Raw genomic sequence first — 27,347 nt, forward strand, 5'->3', positions numbered from 1 at the left:
CTACTGATCAACTACTGATCAACTACCGATCAACTACTGATCCACTACTGATCAACTACCTGATCAACTACTGATCAACTACTGATCAACTACTGATCAACTAACTGATCAACTACTGATCAACTACTGATCAACTACTGATCAACTACTGATCAACGACCGATCAACTACTGATCAACTACTGATCAACTACTGATCGACTACTGATCAACTACCGATCAACTACCGATCAACTACTGGATCAACTACTGATCAACTACTGATCGACTACTGATCGACTACTGATCGACTACTGATCAACGACCGATCAACTACTGATCAACTACTGATCAACTACTGATCAACTACTGATCGACTACTGATCGACTACTGATCAACTACTGATCAACTACTGATACTACCGATCGACTACCGATCGACTACTGATCGACTACTGATCAACGACCGATCAACTACCGATCAACTACCGATCAACTACTGATCAACGACCGATCAACTACTGATCAAATACTGATCGACTACCGATCGACTACTGATCGACTACTGATCAACGACCGATCAACTACCGATCAAATACTGATCGACTACTGATCAACTACCGATCAACTACCGATCAACTACTGATCAACGACCGATCAACTACTGATCAAATACTGATCGACTACTGATCAACTACCGATCAACTACTGATCAACTACTGATCAACTACTGATCAACTACTGATCAACTACTGATCAACTACTGATCAACTACTGATCAACTACGATCAACTACTGATCAACTACTGATCAATCGACCGATCAACTACTGATCAACTACTGATCAACTACTGATCAACTACTGATCGACTACTGATCGACTACTGATCAACTACTGATCAACTACTGATCAACTACCGATCGACTACCGATCGACTACTGATCGACTACTGATCAACGACCGATCAACTACTGATCAAATACTGATCGACTACTGATCAACTACCGATCAACTACCGATCAACTACTGATCAACTACTGATCAACTACCGATCAAATACTGATCAACTACCGATCAACTACTGATCGACTACTGATCAACTACTGATCAAATACTGATCAACTACTGGTGGACTACCGATCAACTACCGATCAAATACTGATCAACTACTGATCAACTACCGATCAACTACCGATCAACTACTGATCGACTACTGATCAACTACCGATCGACTACTGATCGACTACCAATCAACTACCGATCAACTACTGATCAACTACTGATCAACTACTGATCAACTACCGATCAACTACCGATCAACTACTGATCGACTACTGATCAACTACCGATCGACTACTGATCGACTACCAATCAACTACCGATCAACTACCGATCAACTACTGATCAACTACCGATCAACTACTGATCAACTACTGATCAACTACTGATTCTTCTGCTGCTTGACGGAGAGAAACACGTTGGAGAGAAAAGAAAAGCAGGAAGACGGCGGGAGAGAAGTATGTGGGGGAGGGAGGAAGCCCCGCCCCCGCGCCACGCCCCTCCAGGTGGAAATCATTCATGTTCAGACAGGCTGGGGGGTGGCGGGGGGGGGAGGCTGTGTGTTGATGACTGTGTCTTTGTGTGTTTTAGCAGGGGGTTGTCCAGCGGTCTCTGTCGTCATGGGAACAGTGTGGAGTGGGGACGATGTCAACGTGAAGACACACACACACTGAACATATAGAAACATAACTTGTGTACAATTATTTACAGTAATCTTGACTGTGTGTGTGTGTGTGTGTGTGTGTGTGTGTGTGTGTGTGTGTGTGTGTGTGTGTGTGTGTAGCTCCCTGTCAGGAGGGTGTAGCAACAGACGGATGCAGTGTCCTCCAGGATTCACCGAAAGACGTGTAACCAAGGTAACCACCGTCTCTGTTTGACCGTCTGGAAGAACTTTATGACTCATCCTGACTGTAACACCACGTGTGTGTGTGTGTGTGTGTGTGTGTGTGTGTGTGTGTGTGTGTGTGTGTGTGTCAGACCTGAACGAGTGTGGTGTGAAGCCGCGGCCCTGCCAGCATCGCTGCATGAACACAGTCGGCAGCTTCAGGTGTTTCTGTAACGACGGATTCAGAGTCCAGATGGATGGCAACTGCAGGAGTAGGTCCTCACACACACACACACACACACACACACACACACACACACACACACACACACACACACACACACACACACACACACACACACACACACACACACACACACACACACGGTGATGCTGTCACTGCTTGCAGACGTCCGTACCTGTTTCCATGCCAACTGTCAGTACGGCTGTGAGGTGGCGAGAGGCTCCGCCCACTGCACCTGCCCGTCTCCAGGGTTACGGCTCGGCCCGGACCGCCGCAGCTGTGTTGGTCAGTCACTGCCCTCTGACTCCACCCACCCATAGCCTGACTCCGCCCCTTCCTCTGACTCCACTCACCCATAGCCTGACTCCGCCCCTTCTTATGACTCCACCCACCCATAACCTGACACCGCCCCTTCCTCTGACTCCACCCACCCATAACCTGACTCCGCCCCTTCCTCTGACTCCATCCACCCATAACCTGACTCCGCCCCTTCCTCTGACTCCACCCACCCATAACCGGACTCCGCCCCTTCCTCTGACTCCACCCACCCATAACCGGACTCCGCCCCTTCCTCCACAGACATTGACGAGTGTGCGTCGGGCCGGGGGGCGTGTCCTCGCCGCAGGAAGTGCGTGAACACGTTTGGGAGCTTCCTGTGCAGGTGTCACCTGGGATTCAGACTGACGTACGTCAACGGGCGCTACAGCTGCATCGGTAACACACACACACAGACACACACACACACACACACAGGAAGTGGTCAGTGATTGGTCAGTTTCTCTCTGAGCAGATAAAGACACTCGTCCGTTCTGTTCTCTGAATCCGTCGTCGCCAACGTGCCGCTGCAACGATGGTCGCTGTCGAGGTAACAACACAACAACACAACAACCAACATTAACGTGAACAACAATGTAAATATCAACAATACAAAGAACAACAAACAGTTCAGTTATGTGAACCTTTCAGTCATCAGAGTCAGCGTGGAACCACCGAGTCCTAGAACCCCGGCTCACACCTTGTCCATCTCCACTGTTACCACGGCAACCACTACCACCAGAACACATCCAAACATTCCCATGACGACCGTGGTTCCCTTGACGACCACTGTTCCATTACTGACCACTGTTCCTACTACAATAACTTTTCCCATGACAACCACTGCTCCTACTACAACTGTTCCCATGACAACCACTGTTTCTACTACAACTGTTCCCATGACAACCATTGTTCCCATGACAACCACTGTTTCTACTACAACAACTGTTCCCATGACAACCACTGCTCCTACTACAACTGTTGCCATGATGACCACTGGTCCTACTACAACAACTGTTCCCACGACGACCACTGTTCCCACTACAACAACTGTTCCCATGACAACCACTGTTCCCACGACGACCACTGTTCCCACTACAACAACTGTTCCCACTACAACAACTGTTCCCAAGACAACCACTGTTCCCACGACGACCACTGTTCCCACTACAACAACTGTTCCCACGACGACCACTGTTCCCACGACAACAACTGTTCCCATGGCAATCACTGTTCCCACGACGACCACTGTTCCCACGACAACAACTGTTCCCATGGCAATCACTGTTCCCACGACAACCACTGTTCCCACGACAACAACTGTTCCCATGACAACCACTGTTCCCACGATGACCACTGTTCCCATGACGACCACTGTCCCCACCACAACTGCGATTGCCACATCACCCATGGTTCCAACACCAACCGTCGCCATGACAACAAACTCTGCAGGTACCACTACAGAAGTCACACTCTTGCTGTTACTACAACTACCACTCCTACTTCTATGTGAACAAAGCATCTATCTGATCTAGTCTTGACCGCCACGACTGTGACGACCCCTGCAGCCGTCGCCACGGCAACCGTGAAGCCGCGGACCAGGCCGACGGAAACGACGACGGTGAACAACAAAGTCAACAGAGACGTGACACACAGGCAGAGAGGAGACGTGCACAGTGAGGACACACACACACACACACACACACACACACACACACACACACACACACACACACACACACACACACACACACACACACACACACACACACACACACACACACACACACAGACTTAGATGTCTGTCTGTCCCGTCAGTCCCTCGATATCCGTCTCAGAACCAGATGTGGGAGTTTGACATCGAGCTCGGGACGACGGCGGAGGACGCCGGAGACGACCCAGGTGAGTCGCATGACCAGGTGAGCGTCACCTGACCAGGCCATGTGACCGGACATGTTTGTGTGTGTGTGTGTGTGTGTGTGTGTGTGTGTGTGTGTGTGTGTGTGTGTGTGTGTGTGTGTGTGTGTGTGTGTGTGTGTGTGTGTGTGTGTGTGTGTGTGTGTCTCCAGAGGTGGACGCTCTGAGCTGCAGCTTCCATCTGGGACTCTGCGACTGGATGTCTGACAGAGACGGAGACGTCCACTGGGAGGCGGTGGACAGTCCTGCAGGTAGGTCCCCGGGACTCACCTGGGCGTGGCCTGCGATGACATCACGGGGACGTCTTTGCTCCCGTCAGGAGGACGCTACCTGACCGTCCCGGAGCCCAGGCCGGGACAGAGGAGCATCCGCGGCGCCCGACTGGTCGTCCCGGTTGTCCCGTCCTGGGGCGACGGCGGCGTCCTGTGCTTCTCCTTCTCCCATTGGCTGACGGGCCGCCAGGTGGGGGCGCTGCAGCTGTTCATCAGGGACAGAGGACGCCGGCGCAGGTAGGATGTCTCAATGGAGGACGAGGACGTAGGGAAACGTTCTGATCACAGTTTGACTCAAAGATGAAAAGACAAAGAGAACAAAGGCTCACGGTGGATCCTGATTGGCCGTCGCAGGTACGGCTCCGCCCTCTGGAGCCGGACGGGGGGACACGGCTGGAGACGCACAAGGGTTACCGTGGCAACACAGTCTGTGGACCGGGTGAGACACACACTGGTTCTGGTGACATTCAGACGTTCAGATTCTGAAGATTTACTGCAGCGGGGTCACTTCCTGTTGGTTCCTTCCTTTTCCCTCCTTCTTCCTTCCTTCCTTCTTCCTTCCTTCCTTCCTTCCTTCCTTCTTCCTTCTTCCTTCTTCCTTCCTTCCTTCCTTCTTTCCTTCCTTCCTTCTTCCTTCCTTCCTTCTTCCCTCCTTCTTCCTTCCTTCCTTCCTTCTTTCCTTCTTCCTTCCTTCCTTCCTTCCTTCCTTCTTCCTTCCTTCCTTCCTTCTTCCTCCCTTCCTCTTCTTAAAAACGATTCATCCTCCATAAGAACAAGAAGAAAGTACTGCTGAACAAAACGACGTCACTTCCTGACGTGTGTGTGTGTGTGTGTGTGTGTGTGTGTGTGTGTGTGTGTGTGTGTGTGTGTGTGTGTGTGTGTGTGTGTGTGTGTGTGTGTGTGCAGGTCCTGTTGAAAGCTGAGCGCAGGATTGGACAACGTGGACAGATCGCCATTGATGACATCACACTGCGAAGGGGGGGTTGTTGATGTTTTCAGTTTCTCAGTATTTATGATGTTGTTGTTGTGTGTGTGTGTGTGTGTGTGTGTGTGTGTGTGTGTGTGTGTGTGTGTGTGTGTGTGTGTGTGTGTGTGTGTGTGTGTGTGTGTGTGTGTGTGTGAAAACGAAGTGTCACCTGGATTGTGCAGGAAGAGGAGGCCCCCGTCATTTCAACATCTGTCTCTCTCACACACACACACACACACACACACACACACACACACACACACACACACACACACACACACACACACACACACACACACACACACACACACACACACACACACACACACACACACACAGTAAATAACAGGTTTCTCTCTCCACCTTCACGCCTATAAAACTTGAGGTATCTGCCGAGCTCCACATACTGTGTGTGTGTGTGTGTGTGTGTGTGTGTGTGTGAGTGTGTGTGTGTGTGTGTGTGTGTGTGTGTGTGTGTGTGTGTGTGTCTGTGTGTACCTGGTACGACCAGGGAGGTCCTACCAGGTACACAGACGGAGGTTCCCCGTTCAGAGAACTGGACAAAGCGTTAACTCCTGTCCAGTCCGGTGGTGCCCCATCCAATATGGCGGCGGTGCCGCTTGAAATCAAAGAAAATAAAGTGACCAGTTTAAAACTGAAGTCTTTGTCTCCCGTGTCCTGACGTCCGTCCCGTCCCTCTTTGGGGACCACACACTGTGGTGAGGTTCCTCACCAACACTTTTTGTTTGTCCTTCAGTTCCTGCATCGACGTCTTTCAGCTCTTTTGTTCTTGGGGCTTTGTGACACAGATGAAAGGTTTCTGACTTTAAGTTGTCGTTCCACGTTTGTCGTCACTTCCTGTGTGACAGAAGAAGAGGAGTCACTTCCTGTGTGATGGAGGAGGAGGAGTCACCTCATGTGTGACGGAGGAGGAGTCATTTCCTGTGTGATGTAGGAGGAAGAGGAGTCACTTCCTGTGTGACGGAGGAGGAGGAGTCACTTCCTGTGTGACGGAGGAGGAGGAGTCACTTCCTGTGTGACGAGGAGGAAGAGGAGTCACTTCCTGTGTGACGGAGGAGGAAGAGTCGTCACTTCCTGTGTGACGGAGGAGGAAGAGGAGTCACTTCCTGTGTGACGGAGAAGGAGGAATCACTTCCTTGTTTGTTTGTTTGTTTGTTTGTTTACGTTCATTCTGGAAATTCTGTTGGGGAGAAAAGTAGTTTTGTGGCAAAAAGCTGAATTAAAACAATAAAAATGCATTTAAGTGACGTCCAACCTCCTTTTTCTCTTCACCCCCCCCCCCCCCCCCCCCTCTGCGTGACGTCACAAGTGCAATTCACATAGAGAAAAAACTGGAACTGAAGCACGAGCAGAGCGTCTCGTGAGCGGAGCAGCGCGATGACGTCACGAGGGACGCGCGCACCACACACGCGCACAAAGATCATCTGTACGTGAAGATGACTGGATTATTAGTTACTGAAGTCTTCAAAGGAAAATCTCACTTTTAAGAATCTATTAGTCAAAAGAACCAAACGAGTCAAATAAAGAAGTAAAAGTCCAGTTTTTTAATTTGGTTAATTTGATTATTATTGTGATTTTCTAACACTTTTTTTCAGCGAGTTTCTCGTCCTGCAGAACAAGTACCGATACCAGTACTAACCTTTAGCTACTGCTGATACTGAGTACCGATACCAGTACTAACCTTTAGCTACCTGCTGATACCGAGTACCGATACCAGTACTAACCTTTAGCTACTGCTGATACTGAGTACCGATACCAGTACTAACCTTTAGCTACCTGCTGATACGGAGTACCGATACCAGTACTAACCTTTAGCTACCTGCTGATACCGAGTACCGATACCAGTACTAACCTTTAGCTACTGCTGATACAGAGTACCGATACCAGTACTAACCTTTAGCTACTGCTGATACCAAGTACCGATACCAGTAATAACCTTTAGCTACCTGCTGATACCGAGTACCGATACCAGTACTAACCTTTAGCTACTGCTGATACTGAGTACCGATACCAGTACTAACCTTTAGCTACCTGCTGATACCGAGTACCGATACCAGTACTAACCTTTAGCTACCTGCTGATACCGAGTACCGATACCAGTACTAACCTTTAGCTACTGCTGATACAGAGTACCGATACCAGTACTAACCTTTAGCTACTGCTGATACCAAGTACCGATACCAGTAATAACCTTTAGCTACCTGCTGATACCGAATACCGATACCAGTACTAACCTTTAGCTACTGCTGATACCGAATACCGATACCAGTACTAACCTTTAGCTACCTGCTGAGACCGAGTACCGATACCAGTACTAACCTTTAGCTACTGCTGATACCGAATACCGATACCAGTACTAACCTTTAGCTACCTGCTGAGACCGAGTACCGATACCAGTACTAACCTTTAGCTAGTGCTGATACCGAATACCGATACCAGTACTAACCTTTAGCTACCTGCTGAGACCGAGTACCGATACCAGTACTAACCTTTAGCTACTACTGATACTGAGTACCGATACCAGTACTAACCTTTAACTACCTGCTGAGACCGAGTACCGATACCAGTACTAACCTTTAGCTACTGCTGATACTGAGTACCGATACCAGTACTAACCTTTAACTACCTGCTGATACCGAGTACCGATACCAGTCTGACCTCTAGCTACCTGCTGAGACCGAGTACCGATACCAGTACTAACCTTTAGCTACCTGCTGATACTGAGTACCGATACCAGTACTAACCTTTAGCTACCTGCTGAGACCGAGTACCGATACCAGTACTAACCTTTAGCTACCTGCTGATACTGAGTACCGATACCAGTACTAACCTGTAGCTACCTGCTGATACCGAGTACCGATACCAGTACTAACCTGTAGCTACCTGCTGATACCGAGTACCGATACCAGTACTAACCTGTAGCTACCTGCTGATACCGATTACCGATACCAGTACTGTGTTAAAAATGTAATATTATTATTTCTTCTTCTTCTTGTATTATGATTTATCATTATTATTATCATTATTATTATTATTATTATTATTATTATTATTAATATTATTATTATTATTATTATTATTAATATTATTATTATTATTAATATTATTATCGGTAGTCTGTATCACTCAGTCAGTACTTGTACTTGAACCCATTTGTTATCGGCACGTCTGTAGTTATCGTCACTATTTGTTTGTTTATTTATTTTTTTACATGTATTTCTTTATTCTTTAATTCGTCCCAGGCTCCGGGTTCCGGTCCGGGTGACTCATCTCGCCCGGAGACGATCTGTGTCCCTCCGCCGGTCCGCACTGTGGAACGAGACCCGCCAGGTTCGGTTCGGTTCGGTCGCTTCGTGTCCCACCGGAATCCCGAGGGACACTTTTCAAAAAGCTGCGCGGAGGCTGCGGAGCCTCACGGCGGGGCTCGTTATCGGCCTGAGCCGCCTCCACCCTCCGCCCTCCACCCTCCACCCTCCACCCTCCGCCTCCTCGCGTCAATAAACACAGAAAAGGCAGGTTTTCGTCGGCGTCTCCTCCGCGAAGCGAAGATGTCGGTGGCGGGGTTGAAGAAGCAGTTCCACAAAGCCACGCAGGTGAGAAATAAAGCACCTTTATGCAGATATGCACGTTTTTTTTTTTTATTGCGTTTTATCTTTTATTTTTATTATTGGCGCGTGCAAAGAGGAGCGAGTGTGGAAAAAAACGGACCGTCCGTGAAGTAAACACCGCGCGTCCGGACGCACGCGAGCCTCAATGGGGCCAAAAAAAACAACAAACGTTCAATGTTGTTTTTTCGTGTCACGCGACATTTCGCAGCGTATCGACTGTCGAGTATCGATCCGCGGGTCTCGTTCTGGAGCAAAACGCTGCGATTCCGGGTCACGATCCGGGTTTACTGGGGATGTTTTGGGGGTTTCACGCGCTGTTTTAGTGCGGGGGCGCGCAGAGCAGGGTAGACCCCCCCCCCGCGCGCGCACGTGCACCCGCGCAGACACGCGCCGGTTTGGATGTAATGTTACGTAACAGAGGGGGCAGGTGATTGGTCGCTGCTGCTGCACGCGACAGGGAATTCCCTCCATCATCCCTCCATCACCCCTCTTTCATCCCTCCTCCATCCCTCCATCACCCCTCTTTCATCCCTCTATCATCCCTCCTCCATCATCACCCCTCCTCCATCCCTGCTCCTCCATCCCTCCATCATCCCTCCTCCATCATCATCCCTCCATCATCCCTCATCTTCCCTACTTCATTCCTCTTTCATCCATCATCCAGCCGTCATCTCTCTGTTCAGACAGTCAGTCGTTCAGTCAGTCGTTCAGTCAGTCAGTCGTTCAGTCAGTCGTTCCACTGAGGCTCCGGCTTCGTCTGAATAATTCAGAGGGTCAGTGTGTCTGCTCTGCAGCTCGTCACCTGGCGGGACTCGAACCGAGTTCCTCCTGAGGAGTCGAACCGTGTTCCTCCTGAGGAGTCGAACCGAGTTCCTCCTGAGGAGTCGAACCGAGTTCCTCCTGAGGAGTCGAACCGTGTTCCTCCTGAGGAGTCGAACCGTGTTCCTCCTGAGGAGTCGAACCGAGTTCCTCCTGAGGAGTCAGGAGTCGAACCGAGTTTCTCCTGAGGAGTCGGGAATTGAACCGAGTTCCTCCTGAGGAGCAGCTGCACAACCACCCACTGAGCTCATGTGCCGGTGGTGGAGAACCGACCAGAATCACTTTGTTCTTCATGTTTTGTCACCTCAGACCTTTGTTGCTGTTTTTGTTTGTTTTGTTGCTCTTTTGTATCATTTTTCACATTTTGTTCTTTACGTTTCTGTTTTTGTCCTTTTCTGTTTGTTTTGTGTCGTTTTTTAATCCGACTGTTTGTTTTGTGTCACTTTTTTTATCTGATTGTTTGTTTGGTGTCGTTGTTTTATCCGACTGTTTGTTTTGTGTTTCTGTCGTTTCTCTTCATGGAGATTATTTATGTTTGTTCTCCTGGGCTTTGTCTTCTGCTCCTGACGGTGTTGTTTAGGAAGTGGGAGGAGTGTGTGTATGTGTGTGTTTGTGTGTGTGTGTGTGTGTGTGTGTGTGTGTGTGTGTGTGTAGTTCAGTCTCCATGGCAACTGCCTCTTCCTCCTCATCTGTATGTTGCTCTCAGTTGTTGTGTTGTTTTCAGCTTTAGACATCGAACATTTAGAAATCATTTCAGGAAGTTGCGTTTTCAGAAAGTTGCGTTTTGTAAAAGTTGCATTTTCAGAAAGTTGTGTTTTCAAAAAGTGGTGTTTTCAGAGACTCAGACTGTAACGTCACTGTTCACCACCAGACGTCACTGTTTAGCTCAACCGTGTCTTTCTTCCTTCATTGTTGCAGAAAGTTAGTGAGAAAGTGGGCGGAGCCGAAGGAACCAAGCTGGACGATGACTTCAAAGAAATGGAGAAGGTGAGTCATGGTGAATGTTTACGTCAGCGGCGGAATCCGAAGTGTTTCCTTATCGCAGTCTGGAACTAGAACCTGAGATGCTACGTCGTTATCCTGAGATGCTAGGGAACAAATGTTTTACTCGTATCAGTACTCAATATCAGCAGGTAGCTAAAGGTTAGTACTGGTATCGGTACTGTAAGAGGTGGTATCGGTACGGTTAGAGGTGGTATCGGTACTGTAAGAGGTGGTATCGGTACGGTAAGAGGTGGTATCGGTACTGTAAGAGGTGGTGTCGGTACGGTAAGAGGTGGTATCGGTACGGTAAGAGGTGGTATCGGTACAGTAAGAGGTGGTATCGGTACGGTAAGAGGTGGTATCGGTACTTTAAGAGGTGGTATCGGTACTTTAAGAGGTAGTATTGGTACTTTAAGAGGTGGTATCGGTACTTTAAGAGGTGGTATCGGTACGGTAAGAGGTGGTATCGGTACTTTAAGAGGTGGTATCGGTACGGTAAGAGGTGGTATCGGTACGGTAAGAGGTGGTATCGGTACAGTAAGAGGTGGTATCGGTACGGTAAGAGGTGGTATCGGTACTTTAAGAGGTGGTATCGGTACTTTAAGAGGTAGTATTGGTACTTTAAGAGGTGGTATCGGTACTGTAAGAGGTGGTATCGGTACTGTAAGAGGTGGTGTCGGTACTTTAAGAGGTAGTATTGGTACTTTAAGAGGTGGTATCGGTACTGTAAGAGGTGGTATCGGTACGGTTAGAGGTGGTGACGGTACGGTTAGAGGTGGTGTCGGTACGGTTAGAGGTGGTATCGGTACTGTAAGAGGTGGTATCGGTACTGTAAGAGGTGGTATCGGTACTGTAAGAGGTGGTGTCGGTACAGTAAGAGGTGGTATCGGTACGGTTAGAGGTGGTGACGGTACGGTTAGAGGTGGTGTCGGTACGGTTAGAGGTGGTATCGGTACTGTAAGAGGTGGTATCGGTACTGTAAGAGGTGGTATCGGTACGGTTAGAGGTGGTATCGGTGCGTCTCTAGAACAAATCTTTTGCTCTGTACGTTTCCTGCAGAAGGTGGACGTCACCAGCAGGGCGGTGCTGGACATCATGACCAAGACAACGGAGTACCTCCAGCCCAACCCAGGTGCCACACACACACACACACACACACACACACACACACACACACACCCCCCCCCCCCAGCCTGACGGTGCTCCTGCCTGCAGCGTCCAGAGCGCGGCTCAGTATGATCAGCACCATGTCGAAGATCCGGGGTCAGGAGAAAGGCCCCGGCTACCCGCAGGCCGAGACGGTTCTGGGCGACGCCATGTTGAAGTTCGGCCACGAGCTGGGGGAGGAGTCCTGCTTCGGTGCGTACCGCCCCGCCCCTCCCGCCCCACCCCGCCCCTCCCGCCAAGCTTCTGGTAACGTGCGGCGGTGTGTTTGCGTCCCAGGCGCGGCGCTGCTGGACGCCGGCGAGGCGATGAAGGAGCTGGGCGAGGTGAAGGACGCCCTGGACATGGAGGTCAAGCAGAACTTCATCGACCCGCTGCAGAACCTCCACGACAAGGACCTGAAGGAGATCCAGGTGAGTGGCGGCGGCGGCGAGCGGCGGTGGCGGCGGCGGCGCCTGAACGTGACGAGCTTGTCCTGCCGCCGCAGCACCACCTGAAGAAGATGGAGGGCCGCCGCCTGGACTTCGACTACAAGAAGAAGCGTCACGGGAAAGTCCAGGACGAGGAGATCAAGCAGGCGCTGGAGAAGTTCGACGAGAGCAAAGAGATCGCGGAGCAGAGCATGTTCAACCTGCTGGAGAGCGACGTGAGCCATTAGCGCTAGCTACAACCGCTAGCCCGACAGTTGTCGTTACACTTTGCTCCTGGTCACGGGGGGAGGAGGGGGCGGAGCCTCGTCAGTCCTGGGCTAGCCTGTGAAACAGGTTAAAATTGTACCTAGCATTAGCCATATTAGCTAAAATGGCTATCGCAACAGTTGTCGTTACACTTAGCTCCTGGTCACGGGGGGAGGAGGGGGAGGAGCCTTGTCAGTCCTGGGCGAACCCGTGAAACAGGTTAAAAATGTACCTAGCATTAGCATTAGCATTAGCCATCTTAGCTAAAACCGCTATCGCAACAGTTGTCGTTACACTTAGCTCCTGGTCACGGGGGGAGGAGGGGGAGGAGCCTCGTCAGTCCTGGGCGAGCCCGTGAAACGGGTTAAAAATGTACCTAGCATTAGCATTAGCATTAGCCATATTAGCTAAAACCGCTATCCCAACAATTAGAAATACACTTAGCGTTAGCCACATAAGCTTTAGCTTTGATTCCTGATTTCGAGAGCACAATGCTAGTTTAGTGTGTGTGTGTGTGTGTGTGTGTGTGTGTGTGTGTGTGTGTGTGTGTGTGTGTGTGTGTGTGTGTGTGCAGATTGAGCAGGTGAGCCAGCTAGCGGCGCTGGTCCAGGCTCAGCTGGAGTACCACAGCCGGTCGGCAGAAATCCTGCAGCAGCTCTCCAGCAAGATGGAGGACAGGTACGGCCCCCTTAGCCCCGCCCCCTCCACCCCCTCAGCCCCGCCCCCTCCAGCCCTGACGCCTCTGTCCCCCCCCCCCCCCCGGCAGGATAAAGGAAGTGTCCGGTCGGCCCCGGAAGGAGTACGCCCCCAAGCCCCGGCTGACCCTGGAGCTGCTGCCCCCCGGCGAGAGCCACAACGGGGGGGTTCAGTCCGCCAGGTCCCCCGGGCGCTCGCCAGGTAACGGGGGCCCCGGCAGCCAATCGCGTCGCTCCGTCTCCAGGCTGCCTTCGCGCCACAACGTCAACACACCAGCTTTGTCCTTTCAGTCGTTTTGGAATCGATGTCTGTTTCCATGGAAACGGCAGAAAAGCCGAGCGCCGTGTCGTTCCCATGTTGCCCACTAGCCGGCGCCGCTTCTTTGTTTTCGTCATGAAAACACACACAGAGTTGCGTTTTTTTCCCCGTTTCCATGGAAACACAGGCAGTGATTCTTAAGAAGATCCGTTTTTCTCCGTTTTCCGCGGAGCGATGCCGCCGCAGAACGCCTTCTCTCAGACGCCGGTTGCAAAAAAGGCTCCGAGTGCCGTTGTCATGGAAACAGACGCGCGAAACACATGGAAACGAGTCGCTGGCCTGATAGCTGGGTCCAGGTGAGATTAGAGGAGATTATCTGAGATTAGAGAAGAGTTGGATTGACACCAGGTGAGTCTGAACCAGATTACTGGAGAGTTGGTGAAGAGGAGAGGTGAGATTAAGTGAGATTAGCAGAGATTAGCAGATTAAGTTCACCATGTTAAGACAATCGGGTGAAGAGCAGGAGACGGTACCCAGACAGGAAGTGATTCCTGCTCTGACCCCGCCCCTCTCTCTGACCACGCCCCCTCTCTCTGACCCCGCCCCCCCCCCCCCCATAGCCCCCCTGGACCAGCCGTGCTGCCGAGCGCTCTACGACTTCGAGCCGGAGAACGAGGGCGAGCTGGGCTTCAAGGAGGGCGACATCATCACGCTGACCAATCAGATCGACGACAACTGGTACGAGGGCGTGGCCAACGGCCAGTCGGGCTTCTTCCCCATCAACTACGTGGACATCCTGGTGCCGCTGCCCCGCTAGCTCCCCGCTAGCTCCCCGCTAGCTCCCTGCTAGCTCCCTGCTAGCGCCCCGCTAGCTCCTGACAGCCGCTTCCCTCCGCCGACACCGAAACGCCTGAATCTTCTTCTTCTCCTCCCGGGGGCGAGCGAGAGAGAGAGAGAGTCCAGCGTGAGAGGAGAAGACGAAGAGTCGTCGCCGCGGCGTCGCTCTACGTGCGTGTGTGTGTGTGTGTGTGTGTGTGTGTGTGTGTGTGTGTGTGCGTGTGTGTGTGTGTGTGTGTGTGTGTGTGTGTCGACCTGTTCCTGCTCCGGAATCTGTTTTTCAACTTTCTTGAACGTAGGCGGAGTTCTTTGAGCTTTTCGGTTCCTGAACCTCCATCCGATCTCGTAAATAACGTTTCTATTTACGCTAGCTAGGAACTATCGCACACAGTTTATCGTACCACCGAAATCCCGTCGTTTGCATGTGTGTATGTGCGACGTTGCAGTATTACAGTGTTGAAATATTCACGTTTTTCTTAGACCAGGTCGTCGTATACCAGCAGGAACGTGTGCTAGCATGGCTAAATTCAGCGCGGTCGTCTACCAGCTAACCGTTAGCTTCGTCACATTCCCGCACTTGCGCTGTGTTGATGTCGTGTTGATCCGAGTACCTAAAAGTATTTAGTGCCTGAATACTGAATACCTCGACCCGCGGGAAGTATCGGTCGGGAAAAACTCTTGTTTACCTCGAGACGTCGTTTGTCCGGCGCGGCGTTTTCCCACTTTTCCGTCCCGCCGACTTTCAGGAAGTGGAAACGTGCAAAACGTGAACTTTTTGTTCTTCGCTCAAAATCACCTTGACTCATTTTGGAAAGTCGAGTTTTACACTTTTTCCAGCTCCGCCCGTCGTACGTCCCCACATTTGTATCGCGGCGACATCGGAAGTGTTCCGAGTTTATTTTTTACGACGTCCACGCGACGAGGAAACGTGTTTTTAGAAGCGTCTCGTCGGAGGACGAAACTTTTTTTTTTCCCCGACCTTAAATAGTCGTAACGTACGAAGGAGGACTGCCGATAGAATATTTAATACCGAGGCAATAAAAGATGATTTAACAATAAAAATGCAACGTTTCAATTCAATTGGAAGAGCAGGCTAGCTCGCGATCTGTAGATAATAACTGTATCGCGAGCTTTCCAACCAGCAAGTCAATAAATGTTTCGCTATTTATTTAGCTTGCTAGCTCACAGTCTACAGGTTTATACAGTGTATGAAGAGCTAGCGAGCTAGCTAGCTACCTTCAATGTAGGAAGTAATGTTATTATGATCGGTCTGTTAGCCGGCGGGCTAGCTGACCAGACGTATGATTCTGTAGAATAGCAAGCTAACTGGCTAAATAACAACGTACGTGTTCTCCAGCTAGCTAGCGGTGCGTCTGTCTCTTCCAACGCCAAAGCACACGGGTGAAACCGCCGCCGCCGCAGAGTCACTCTGACTCGGTGCGAATCTGAACGTTCCGGTTGTTTACGTCGCTACGTTGAAGTGTTGCGCTTTCCGAGTTTCCCGTTCGTCTGAGCCGAACGTCCGTGAGCCGCATGCTAACGAGCCGCTAGGTGTCCAGACGCTCCTGTTCGGGGTGTTTCTGTCTTTTTTTTACAGGAATGACGAAAAGTAGAAAAAGTTACAAAGTTACGTCACGACTTTCTTTCTCTTCTCGATTGTTGACGTTCGTTTTGCTTCCGGTTCTTTTCTCTCTTTCGTGCTGATTTGCCTCCGACGGCGACTTGGATTCTGACCTCAATGAGGAACTTGTACGGCGTAGCCGCCATCTTTGTTTCCTGCCGATCACCTGACCGCGAGTTGGAGCGGATTCCGGGAACTTTCTAGCTGCTTGTGCTGAACCTCGCTGGAGCCTAACCCTAACTTAACCCTAACCCTGAACCTCGCTGGAGCCTAACCCTAACTTAACCCTAACCCTGGCAGGACCCTAACCCTCGTAGGAGCCTAAACCTAACCCTAACCCAGGAGCCTAACCCTACCCCTAGCCTAACCCTCGCCAGAGCCTAGCCCTAACCCAGGAGCCTAACCCTACCCCTAGCCTAACCCTCGCCAGAGCCTAACCCTAGCCCTAACCTAACCCTCGCCAGAGCCTAACCCTAACCCAGGAGCCTAACCCTAACCTAATCATCGCCAGAGCCTAACCCTAGCCTAACCCTCGCCAGAGCCTAACCCTAACCTAACCCTCGCCAGAGCCTAACCCTAGCCCTAACCCAGGAGCCTAACCCTAACCTAACCCTCGCCAGAGCCTAACCCAGGAGCCTAACCCTAACCTAACCCTCGCCAGAGCCTAGCCCTAACCTAACCCTAACCCAGGAGCCTAACCCTAACCTAACCCTCGCCAGAGCCTAACCTAACCCTAGCCCTAACCTAACCCTCACCAGAGCCTAACCTAACCCTAGCCCTAACCTAACCCTCACCAGAGCCTAACCCTAACCTAACCCTAGCCCTAACCTAACCCTCACCAGAGCCTAACCCTAACCTAACCCTAGCCCTAACCTAACCCTCACCAGAGCCTAACCCTAACCTAACCCTAGCCCTAACCTAACCCTCACCAGAGCCTAACCCTAACCTAACCCTAGCCCTAACCTAACCCTCACCAGAGCCTAACCCTAACCTAACCCTAGCCCTAACCTAACCCTCACCAGAGCCTAACCCTAACCTAACCCTAGCCCTAACCTAACCCTCACCAGAGCCTAACCCTAACCTAACCCTAGCCCTAACCTAACCCTCACCAGAGCCTAACCCTAACCTAACCCTAGCCCTAACCTAACCCTCACCAGAGCCTAACCCTAACCTAACCCTAGCCCTAACCTAACCCTCACCAGAGCCTAACCCTAACCTAACCCTAGCCCTAACCTAACCCTCACCAGAGCCTAACCCTAACCTAACCCTAGCCCTAACCTAACCCTCACCAGAGCCTAACCCTAACCTAACCCTAGCCCTAACCTAACCCTCACCAGAGCCTAACCCTAACCTAACCCTAGCCCTAACCTAACCCTCACCAGAGCCTAACCCTAACCTATCCCGAGCCCTAACCTAGGACCCTAAACCCTAACCCTCACCAGAGCCTAACCCTAACCTCCCAGGAGCCTAACCCTAGACCCTAACCCTCGCAGGAGCCGCCAACGGTCGCACGGAAATGTCGAAAACGACGTTTTAAAGTTTAAAAGACGTTTGGAGAAACTGCTTCGGTCGGGTTTAAGAATTGTTGGAGCGCTAACGTAGCGCTAACATGTGACCTTTTAGGCTCCGCCCGCTGACGCGAAGCTCCGCCTGCATACCTTTCGCTCCATCCGCTAACGTTTAAAGTGATGTTTAGCTCCATCCGCTAACATTTAGCTCCTTCCGCTGACGTTTGAGGCTCCGCCTACTGACTTATAACTCCGCCCACTGGCATTTTAGTTTTGGCCGCTGACATCTTAGCTCCGCCTGTTGACATTTAGGCCCCGCCCATATTAACTGTATGTATAAAATGTGTGTGTCGGTATGTACAAATTGCATAGTTATTTATTTATTTATTTATTTATTTATTTAATTGTTTGTTTATGAGCACCTGTGCTAAGGTCACTACGTGGGTGTGGCGTGGAGGAGTGGGGGGCGGGGTGATGGGCGGGGGGGCGGGTGGTGGGCGGGGCCAGAGGTGAGTGTGAAGGACATACTGTGATACTAACTCCGTGTTTCTCTCCTCGTGTTGAACGACGATGTAATCTCAAGACGTCTGTATGTGAAACTGCTTGTGGTGAAGATGAACTACGATGTAATAAAGACTCCAGACAGTCCGTGTGTCCGGGAGACGAGGCCTGCAGCACCACCACCTGCAGTACCACCACCTGCAGTACCACCACCTGCAGTACCACACAGTACTACAGTGAAAACACTGAACTGCCACCAAATCACTGCAAAAAACGCCGTTACACACAAACACAATGAGCAGAAAAACTTAAAATGACCGAAAACAAACGAATGGTATCAAATATATATGGAGTGCAGTATATCACTATGTATGTGTGTGTGTGTGTGTGTATGTATATATATATGTGTGTATTTATATATATATATATACACACACAGAGGCACTAAACCACTACAAAATGATACAAACTTGCCATGAGAACACAATATTTACTACAAACCAGTCGTTTGTATCTATATATATATATATACATGTGTATGTGTATCTATATATATATATGTGTGTATATATATACACACACACACACACATATATGTATATATATATACACATACACACACAGAGGCACAAAACCAGTACAAAATGACACAAACTTGCCATGAGAACACAATATTTACTACAAACTGCCGGTTTGTCCTGTTCGTACTGCGCACGCGCAAGTCGTACACCCCCAGCGCGCCACTTCCTTTCCCGCCGCCCGCGCGCTCTTACTGCGCAGGACGCGGGCGGAAGCGCAACACTGCGAGAGCCGCTGACTTGACGGAGGAGCCGCGTGTTGACGCCGCAGCGGAGATCGAGGACAGGAGACCGTCTTACCCCTACGACCCGTTAACCCCCCCCCGGAGACACCCCGACGCCCGCAACCCCGGACACCGGCCATGGACATGGAGAAGAGGATTTCCCTGGAGCTCCGGCACCGCTCCCCGTCAGAGGTGAGCGCTGCGCCCGGGCTTCGGCGCTCGGTCCCCGGCTGGAGGAGGAGGAGGAGGAGAGGGGGGGGTGGGAGTGGGGGGGGGGGGGGGGGGTGAGCACATGGCAGCCTCCGGTCGCGCCTCGAAACCCCCCGAAACGTGTTAAAATGCTACTTTACACCGTAGTTTTGCCTAAATGTCGACATTTCTCCTCACCGCGCCGTGAAGTCGGCCTCCCGCCGGGAGTCGCCGGCGCCGCTTCGCAGCACGAAACTCTTTTTTTTTTTTTTTACACCGAAACGATCCACGATTTTTAACCTTTTTCCTCTAATTGGTTTGAATAAAACGTTTCGTTTGTTTGTAATCACATCTGCAGCGACCGACTCGTGGTTAATTCATAACACAGTTTAGCCATAAATAAGAGGCGTCATTGTAAAATGTCGATCGCGATCACTATATAAGTTTAATACATATGATTTCCGAGCGGCGATATTCTATAATCCTTAACGGGATTTATTTACTTTAAGCAAAACAATTTATATATGATAAAGTTCTCTTGACTGTCGAACCTGAGGCCAACTTCGCCACTTGTTTACCGCCCGCGCTGCTTTTATTTATTCGTTTTCTTAGTATATAGTGACTATTATAAACACGTAAACAGGATTAATTTGTTTGCTTCCTGTCCAGTGGACTTTAGATTGTGTGTTTGTTTTATTTTTTGAGGATGCAGGTGAGTTTCGCCTGTAAACAGATGCGTGTCTCCGGGAGCCGTCTAGTCTCTGCGGCTGCGGTAATTTACAGCGAGCGGACGCGTTCCCAGCAATTCTGTTAATATTCCGCTTTCAACGCGTTTTTCCCACTTTAACTGTTGGCAAATGCGTGTTTTTTTTTTGTCTAAATGGGAGTTTGGTAGAAAAGTTGGTGTTCCGGGGCGCGAACTCGACTCCACGTTGCGGCGCGATTTCCTTGTTTTAATGCTGCGCGTCTCCAGGCGTTAGTCGCCTCCCACCCGCTGAGGGCGCGCAGCCGGCGGCGTGTTAGCCGTGCTAGCCGAGGTAGCCCCGCTAGCCGGGCTAACGGGGCTAACTGGCCACCGGCCGCGGAGCCACCGGTCCGCTCTGGTCTGAGAGCCGGAGGTCGTCGCTTCAGACCCGCCGAGCAGCGGGGCGCTCGCTCCCGCTGAGTTCACGACCAGTGTCCGGGGAGGAAACCTCGCGGCGTGTTAGCATCGAAGCTAGGTTAGCCTGTGTGTGTGTGTGTGTGTGTGTGTGTGTGTGTGTGTGTGTGTGTGTGTGTGTGTGTGTGTGTGTGTGTGTGTGTGTGTGTGTGTGTGTGTGTGTGAGCAGCAGAAGGGGGAGGTAATAGTTGGTTGGTTAGTGAACTAGCAGCAGGAGTTGGTTAGTTAGTGAGCTAGCAGTAGCAGGGGGAGGTAGTGGTTGGTTAGTTAATGAACTAGCAGCAAGAGTTGGTTAGTTAGTTAATGAACTAGCAGCAGCAGGGGGAGGTAGTGGTTGGTTAGTTAATGAACTAGCAGCAAGAGTTGGTTAGTTAGTTAATGAACTAGCAGCAAGAGTTGGTTAGTTAGTTAATGAACTAGCAGCAGCAGGGAGGTAGTAGTTGGTTGGTTATTGAACTAGCAGCAAGAGTTAGTTAGTTAGTGAGCTAGCAGCAGCAGGGGGAGGTAGTAGTTGGTTGGTTAGTTAGTTAATGAACTAGCAGCAGGAGTTAAAAATTAATGTGAAAACCCAAAAAATGTCGAACCTTTAAAATGAGTTAACTAGTTAACTAGTAACTACCACTCTCGGTTGTGAACAGTTTAGCTTTTCTCTCAAACTGTCTGGGTGGTTTTCTACATGTTGTACGTCTACATCGTGTGTAAAGTGTATGTGGGACTAGTTTAACCACGCCCCCCCCCCCCCCCCCCCCCCCCCCACAGGTCCAGGAGCTGGTTCTAGATAACTGCCGTACCAGCGACGGTAAGATGGAGGGAATCACGGCGGAGTTCTCCAACCTGGAGCTGCTGAGTCTCATCAACGTGGGTCTGACCAGCGTGGCCGGGATCCCCAAGCTGGACAAGCTCAAGAAGGTGGGGGCGGGGCTACGGACCGGGGGGCGGGGCTACGGACCGGGGGCGGGGCCTGACACAGCGTTAGCGTTTCCATTAGAACACCGGGTGAAGGGTTAGGGTTACTATGGCTCAGGTCATGGTAGGGTTAGGCAGGTTAGGTGAGTTAGTTAGGATTAGGCAGGTTAGGGTTAGGTGAGTTAGGAGTAGGTTGGTTAGGTGAGTTAGTAGTAGGTTAGTTAGGGTTAGGTGAGTTAGTGGTTGGTTAGGTGTGTTAGTAGTAGGTTAGGCAGGTTAGGTGAGTTAGTTAGGGTTCGGTGAGTTAGTAGATTAGTTAGGGTTCGGTTGGTTAGGTGAGTTAGTTAGGGTTAGGTTGGTTAGGTGAGTTAGTAGTAGGTTAGTTAGGGTTAGGTGAGTTAGTGGTTGGTTAGGTGTGTTAGTAGTAGGTTAGGCAGGTTAGGTGAGTTAGTTAGGGTTCGGTGAGTTAGTAGATTAGTTAGGGTTCGGTTGGTTAGGTGAGTTAGTAGTAGGTTAGTTAGGGTTAGGTGAGTTAGTTAGGTTTCGGTGAGTTGGTAGATTAGTTAGGGTTAGGTTGGTTAGGTGAGTTAGTGGTAGGTTAGTTAGGGTTAGGTTGGTTGACGTTTCAAGTGGCGACGAGCCGTTTTGGCGTTCTTGTTTTAGGGAAACGTTAAACGATGTTTGTTTCCACTGAAAACGATGTCGTTTTCCCCGTCTCTCCACTAGTTGGTGCTGTTTAGTGATGGACAGTCACACCCAACATTGGTGTTTACTGTATCCATGGAAACGGCTATCGCTTTCATAGTATCGCAGTGTCAACGGGACTCTGTCGGTCCGGTCGGAGGCGTCTAGTCGGTCCGGTCGGAGGCGTCTAGTCGGTCCGGTCGGAGGCGTCTAGTCGGTCCGGTCGGAGGCGTCTAGTCGGTCCGGTCGGAGGCGTCTAGTCGGTCCGGACGGAGGTGTCTAGTCGGTCCGGAGGGAGGCGTCTAGTCGGTCCGGTCGGAGGCGTCTAGTCGGTCCGGTCGGAGGCGTCTAGTCGGTCCGGAGGGAGGCGTCTAGTCGGTCCGGTGGGAGGCGTCTAGTCGGTCCGGACGGAGGCGTCTAGTCGGTCCGGACGGAGGCGTCTAGTCGGTCCGGTCGGAGGCGTCTAGTCGGTCCGGTCGGAGGCGTCTAGTCGGTCCGGTCGGAGGCGTCTAGTCGGTCCGGACGGAGGCGTCTAGTCGGTCCGGACGGAGGCGTCTAGTCGGTCCGGTCGGAGGCGTCTAGTCCAGCCTGTGTTTGCGTTGCAGCTGGAGCTGAGCGACAACCGGCTGTCCGGCGGCCTGGAGGTCCTGGCGGAGCAGCTGGTGAACCTGACGCACCTCAACCTGAGCGGCAACAAGTTCAAGGACATCAGCACCCTGGAGCCGCTGGTGGGTGGAGTCGTCCTCGTCCTCGTCCTCGTCCTCCTCGTCCTGCCGCGGCACGGCGGCGTGAGCTAACGTCTCCGTCTGCGTCCCGACAGAAAAAGCTGCCGCTGCTGAAGAGTCTGGACCTGTTCAACTGCGAGGTGACCAACCTGGCCGACTACCGCGAGCCCATCTTCCAGCTCCTCCCCCAGCTCACCTACCTGGACGGCTACGACATCGACGACTGCGAGGCGTCCGACTCCGACGGCGAGGGCGACGGAGTGGACGACGACGACGAGGAAGGTGAGGCGTAGCGCCGCGGCGGGGAACCGCAACGCTAGCGTCTGCTCGCTAACCGCTAGCGTCTGCTCGCCAGCCGTTAGCATGTGCTCGCTGACCGTTGGCGTCTGCTCGATGACCGTTAGCGTCTGCTCGCTAATGTTGGCGCCTGCTCGCTAACCGTTAGTGTTGCGGTTTCTGTTTGAAGAGGGCGAGTCGGAGGAGGAGGAAGATGACGACGAAGAGGTGGCGGCGGCGGAGGAGGACGACGACGACGACAGCTGCGACGACGACGTGAGTTTGATTGTCCTGTCTTGGGCTGCTGACCTAGCTTTCAACGAGCTAAGCTAGCACCACAGTGGAGAGTAGCCTAATGCTAACAGGACTGAGCTAGCTTGTGTGTGTGTGTGTGTGTGTGTCAAAAATATTTGAACTTTCAGTTTTAAAGTCTCTTAATTTGATAAAAACTATAAAGCTGTGATTGTTTTAACATGTTGTTGTTGTCGTCAGGACGACGAGGTGAACGGAGACGTGGACAGCGAGGATGACGATGAGGAAGAAGACGAGGACGATAACGGTCGGTGTTTCTTTTATTTGTTCTTCAAAGCAGCGCTTTGAACGTTTCCAGGATGAAAGGAAAAGTGGCGTCGAACTGAACCACCTTTCATCTTTGCTTTGATGTTTTAGTTTCAAAAAAAATTTGCAGCTGAAATAAAACGGGCTTTTGTATGATTTTATTTGTGAAAAGTTTTGTTTTGAAGTTGAACAGGAAGTGGGTTGTCTGACGCTCTGCTTGCCCCGCCCCCACAGATGAAGACTCGTCTCCGGCCAAAGGCGAGAAGAGGAAGAGGGAAGCTGAGGACGATGAAGACGAAGACGACGATTGAGCCCCTCCCCCTCCCCACCCCCCCCCCCCCTCCCCCCGAAACGAACCGCTAGCTAAACATCTCAGCTCAGGGAAAGAACGAAAACGGGCGACACAAATTTCCCCGCCAAAAAACTAGTTTGAATTACTGTTTTTTTTTGTTTTTTTTTTGTTTTTTTTTTAATGTGCTAGCAGCCGTTAGCATTTGGTCAAAACGAAGCTAATTTCCTCCCGTTGAGGTTTTACCGCGGAAACGTTGGTCTTCGCTCGTTAACGTAAAGTTTGTTTTTGTTTTCACTGCGATGACCCCCTCCCCCCCCCCCCATGTCACGGCGCCCTCTGTGAGGTCATCAGAGGAGCTAAGCCCCGCCCCCTCCCCTCTGGTCTTTAACAACAGAGCTTTTTAAAAGAAATATTTTTTCAGAGAATTTGTTTTTTTTTGTTGGGGGGGGTCTCTCTCTCGCTCTCTCTCTCTCTCTCTCTCATCCCTCGTTCTTTATCTCTGGAGATCGCGTCGCTCCTTCAATGTTTAGTTGATTGTTTCCTTTTTCTTTTTTCTTTTTTACTTTCTGTAAGTTAAATGGAAAAACCAACAAAAAAACAAACAAAAAGGACTTTGTAAATAAAATCTTAACATTTTGAATCTGTCCCTCCTTTGTCCCTCCTTTGTCCCTCGTCTGTCCCTCAGCAGTGGTTGGTTGATCAGATGAAACAGGAAGTGGGTGGTTGATCAGGTAAAACAGGAAGTGGGTGGTTGATCAGGTGAAACAGGAAGTGGGTGGTTGATCAGATGAAACAGGAAGTGGTTGGTTGATCAGGTGAAACAGGAAGTGGGTGGGTGATCGGGTGAAACAGGAAGTGGGTGGGTGATCGGGTGAAACAGGAAGTGGGTGGTTGATCAGATGAAACAGGAAGTGGGTGGTTGATCAGGTGAAACAGGAAGTGGGTGGTTGATCAGATGAAACAGGAAGTGGGTGGTTGATCAGATGAAACAGGAAGTGGGTGGTTGATCTGGTGAAACAGGAAGTGGCTGGTTGATCAGATGAAGCAGGAAGTGGGTAGTTGATCAGGTGAAACAGGAAGTGGGTGATTGATCAGGTGAAACAGGAAGTGGGTGGTTGATCTGGTGAAACAGGAAGTGGCTGGTTGATCAGGTGAAACAGGAAGTGGCTGGTTGATCAGGTGAAACAGGAAGTGGGTGGTTGATCAGATGAAACAGGAAGTGGGTGGTTGATCAGGTGAAACAGGAAGTGGGTGGTTGATCAGGTGAAACAGGAAGTGGCTGGTTGATCAGGTGAAACAGGAAGTGGCTGGTTGATCAGGTGAAACAGGAAGTGGGTGGTTGATCAGGTGAAACAGGAAGTGGGTGGTTGATCAGGTGAAACAGGAAGTGGGTGGTTGATCAGGTGAGAAGTGAAGCAGAAATCAAACCTCCAAACAAAGAAATTACATCAAAGTCAAGTTTAGTCCTGGTTGCTATGGAAGCAGACCATCTGTAAGCTCCTCCTCTCACGTGACCTCATGGCGATGAACCGACCGACCACTGGGGGGCGTCAGAACCCCACAGCCCCCCCTGAGGTCACATGACCCCTCAGCGCTATAAACACTGAACACCAGGGGGCGGCAGAGGAGCTGAAGTATTGTGACCTTTAAAGTCCAGATTATCAATAGAATCTATTATATGGTGTTTTAATATTATATAATGTATAACAGACATAAGGTGTCTTATGTTCTATGGCGTATAATAGAGGGTTAGGGTTACAGAACGACACAAAACGATGCAGAACGACAGAACGATACTCTCATAACAACACAAGGCCTGGGAAAAATGTGCAAATGCTCAAAAATACACACTTTCTCAAATTTCTCCCCGTTTCCACGGAGACGGAACTTTATCGAAAAGTTGCGTTTCCACGGGGACGGACCTTTGTAGAAAAGATGCGTTTCCATGGAGACGGACCTTTATAGAAAAGTTGCGTTTCCATGGAGACGGACCTTTATAGAAAAGTTGCGTTTCCACGGAGACGGACCTGTATAGAAAAGTTGCGTTTCCACGGAGACGGACCTTTGTAGAAAAGATGCGTTTCCATGGAGACGGACCTTTATAGAAAAGATGCGTTTCCATGGAGACGGACCTTTATAGAAAAGTTGCGTTTCCATGGAGACGGACCTTTGTAGAAAAGATGCGTTTCCATGGAGACGGACCTTTATAGAAAAGTTGCGTTTCCATGGAGACGGACCTTTATCGAAAAGTTGCGTTTCCACGGAGATGGACCTTTATAGAAAAGTTGCGTTTCCATGGAGACGGAGTTGGAACGTTTTTGAAAAGTAGCTTTTTCCCAGTTCCCGCGAAGACGGAGTGTCGATGACCACTGCGACTCTGAGCGCCGTTGTCAAGGTAACGAAGCCCCAAAAGCCAACCGGAGTCTAAGTGTTGTTTGGTGTCATGGTTGCCGTGGCAACGGCACCACAAAGTCGTCTTGATCCGATAGTTTTGTTTGTTCACGCCACATTCGAGATGAAAATGAGCTGGACCATCGAACCAGAAACAACATTTCCATGAACACGACACATGCAAACAGCCTCCGACTGAAAAACATTGTAATCCCACTGGGGGGGGGGGGGGGGGGGGGATGTGTGTGTGTGTGTGTGTGTGTGTGTGAGTGTGTGGGGCACCGGCGTCCAGACAGCTCCAGATTTTTCAAGGGACGACAGGACAACGAGACGCTCTACACCTGATCAAGGTTCGTAACACGACTTGTTGCTAGCAAGCTGGAGAATGCTAATAGCTACCTGGAGAATGCTAATAGCTACATGGAGAATGCTACTAGCTAGCTGGAGAATGCTAATAGCTACCTGGAGAATGCTAATTGATAGCTGGAGAATGCTACTAGCTAGCTGGAGAATGCTAATAGCTACCTGGAGAATGCTAATTGCTAGCTGGAGAATGCTACTAGCTAGCTGGAGAATGCTATTTGCTAGCTGGAGAATGCTACTAGCTATCTGGAGAATGCTAATAGCTAGCTGGAGAATGCTACTAGCTAGTTGGACAATTCTTATAGCTACCTGGAGAATGCTAATAGCTACCTGGAGAATGCTATTTGCTAGCTGGAGAATGCTACTAGCTATCTGGAGAATGCTAATAGCTAGCTGGAGAATGCTACTAGCTAGTTGGACAATTCTTATAGCTACCTGGAGAATGCTAATAGCTACCTGGAGAATGCTATTTGCTAGCTGGAGAATGCTACTAGCTATCTGGAGAATGCTAATTGATAGCTGGAGAATGCTACTAGCTAGCTGGAGAATACTAATAGCTACCTGGAGAATGCTAATTGCTAGCTGGAGAATGCTACTAGCTAGCTGGAGAATGCTAATAGCTAGCTGGAGAATGCTACTAGCTAGCTGGAGAATGCTAACAGCTAGCTGGAGAATGGTAGTAGCTACCTGGAGAATGCTAATAGCTAGCTGGACAATGCTAATAGCTAC

General features: G+C 50.5%; 3 protein-coding genes across 4 annotated transcripts; all 3 read left to right on the top strand.

Moving 5' to 3' along the window:
* Positions 1–2,012: 2,012 nt before the first annotated feature.
* LOC308148592 (nephronectin-like) lies at positions 2,013–5,602 on the top strand (the record flags this gene model as incomplete). Its single annotated transcript, XM_080522074.1, has 12 exons — positions 2,013–2,136; positions 2,274–2,393; positions 2,688–2,822; positions 2,899–2,973; positions 3,075–3,082; positions 3,166–3,835; positions 3,992–4,099; positions 4,242–4,325; positions 4,493–4,591; positions 4,660–4,849; positions 4,967–5,051; positions 5,519–5,602. Coding segments are annotated over 12 exons (1,782 nt in total), but the record flags the coding sequence as incomplete, so codon positions are not given.
* A 3,520-nt stretch (positions 5,603–9,122) lies between these two features.
* Positions 9,123–14,855, top strand: sh3gl2b (SH3 domain containing GRB2 like 2b, endophilin A1). The gene is made up of 9 exons (XM_080522061.1): positions 9,123–9,193; positions 10,946–11,014; positions 12,071–12,143; positions 12,227–12,370; positions 12,455–12,588; positions 12,663–12,821; positions 13,427–13,530; positions 13,619–13,749; positions 14,427–14,855. The coding sequence occupies exons 1-9, from the start codon at positions 9,149–9,151 to the stop codon at positions 14,621–14,623; spliced, it is 1,056 nt and encodes a 351-aa protein (XP_080378187.1). The 5' UTR covers positions 9,123–9,148; the 3' UTR covers positions 14,624–14,855.
* A 4,209-nt stretch (positions 14,856–19,064) lies between these two features.
* On the top strand, positions 19,065–24,484 carry LOC308148590 (acidic leucine-rich nuclear phosphoprotein 32 family member D-like). 2 transcript variants are annotated; one of them, XM_080522064.1, is made up of 7 exons: positions 19,065–19,267; positions 21,183–21,332; positions 22,619–22,741; positions 22,834–23,020; positions 23,205–23,290; positions 23,507–23,573; positions 23,807–24,484. In XM_080522064.1, the coding sequence occupies exons 1-7, from the start codon at positions 19,214–19,216 to the stop codon at positions 23,881–23,883; spliced, it is 744 nt and encodes a 247-aa protein (XP_080378190.1). In that variant the 5' UTR covers positions 19,065–19,213; the 3' UTR covers positions 23,884–24,484. The 2 variants fall into 2 exon arrangements, with proteins under 2 accessions (XP_080378190.1, XP_080378191.1); XM_080522065.1 differs by lacking the exon at positions 19,065–19,267 and adding an exon at positions 20,347–20,484.
* The last annotated feature ends 2,863 nt before the right edge of the window (positions 24,485–27,347 follow it).

This window comes from Blennius ocellaris, assembly GCF_963422515.1.
Source record: "Blennius ocellaris genome assembly, contig: SCAFFOLD_97, whole genome shotgun sequence".
Taxonomy (NCBI): Eukaryota; Metazoa; Chordata; class Actinopteri; order Blenniiformes; family Blenniidae; genus Blennius; species Blennius ocellaris.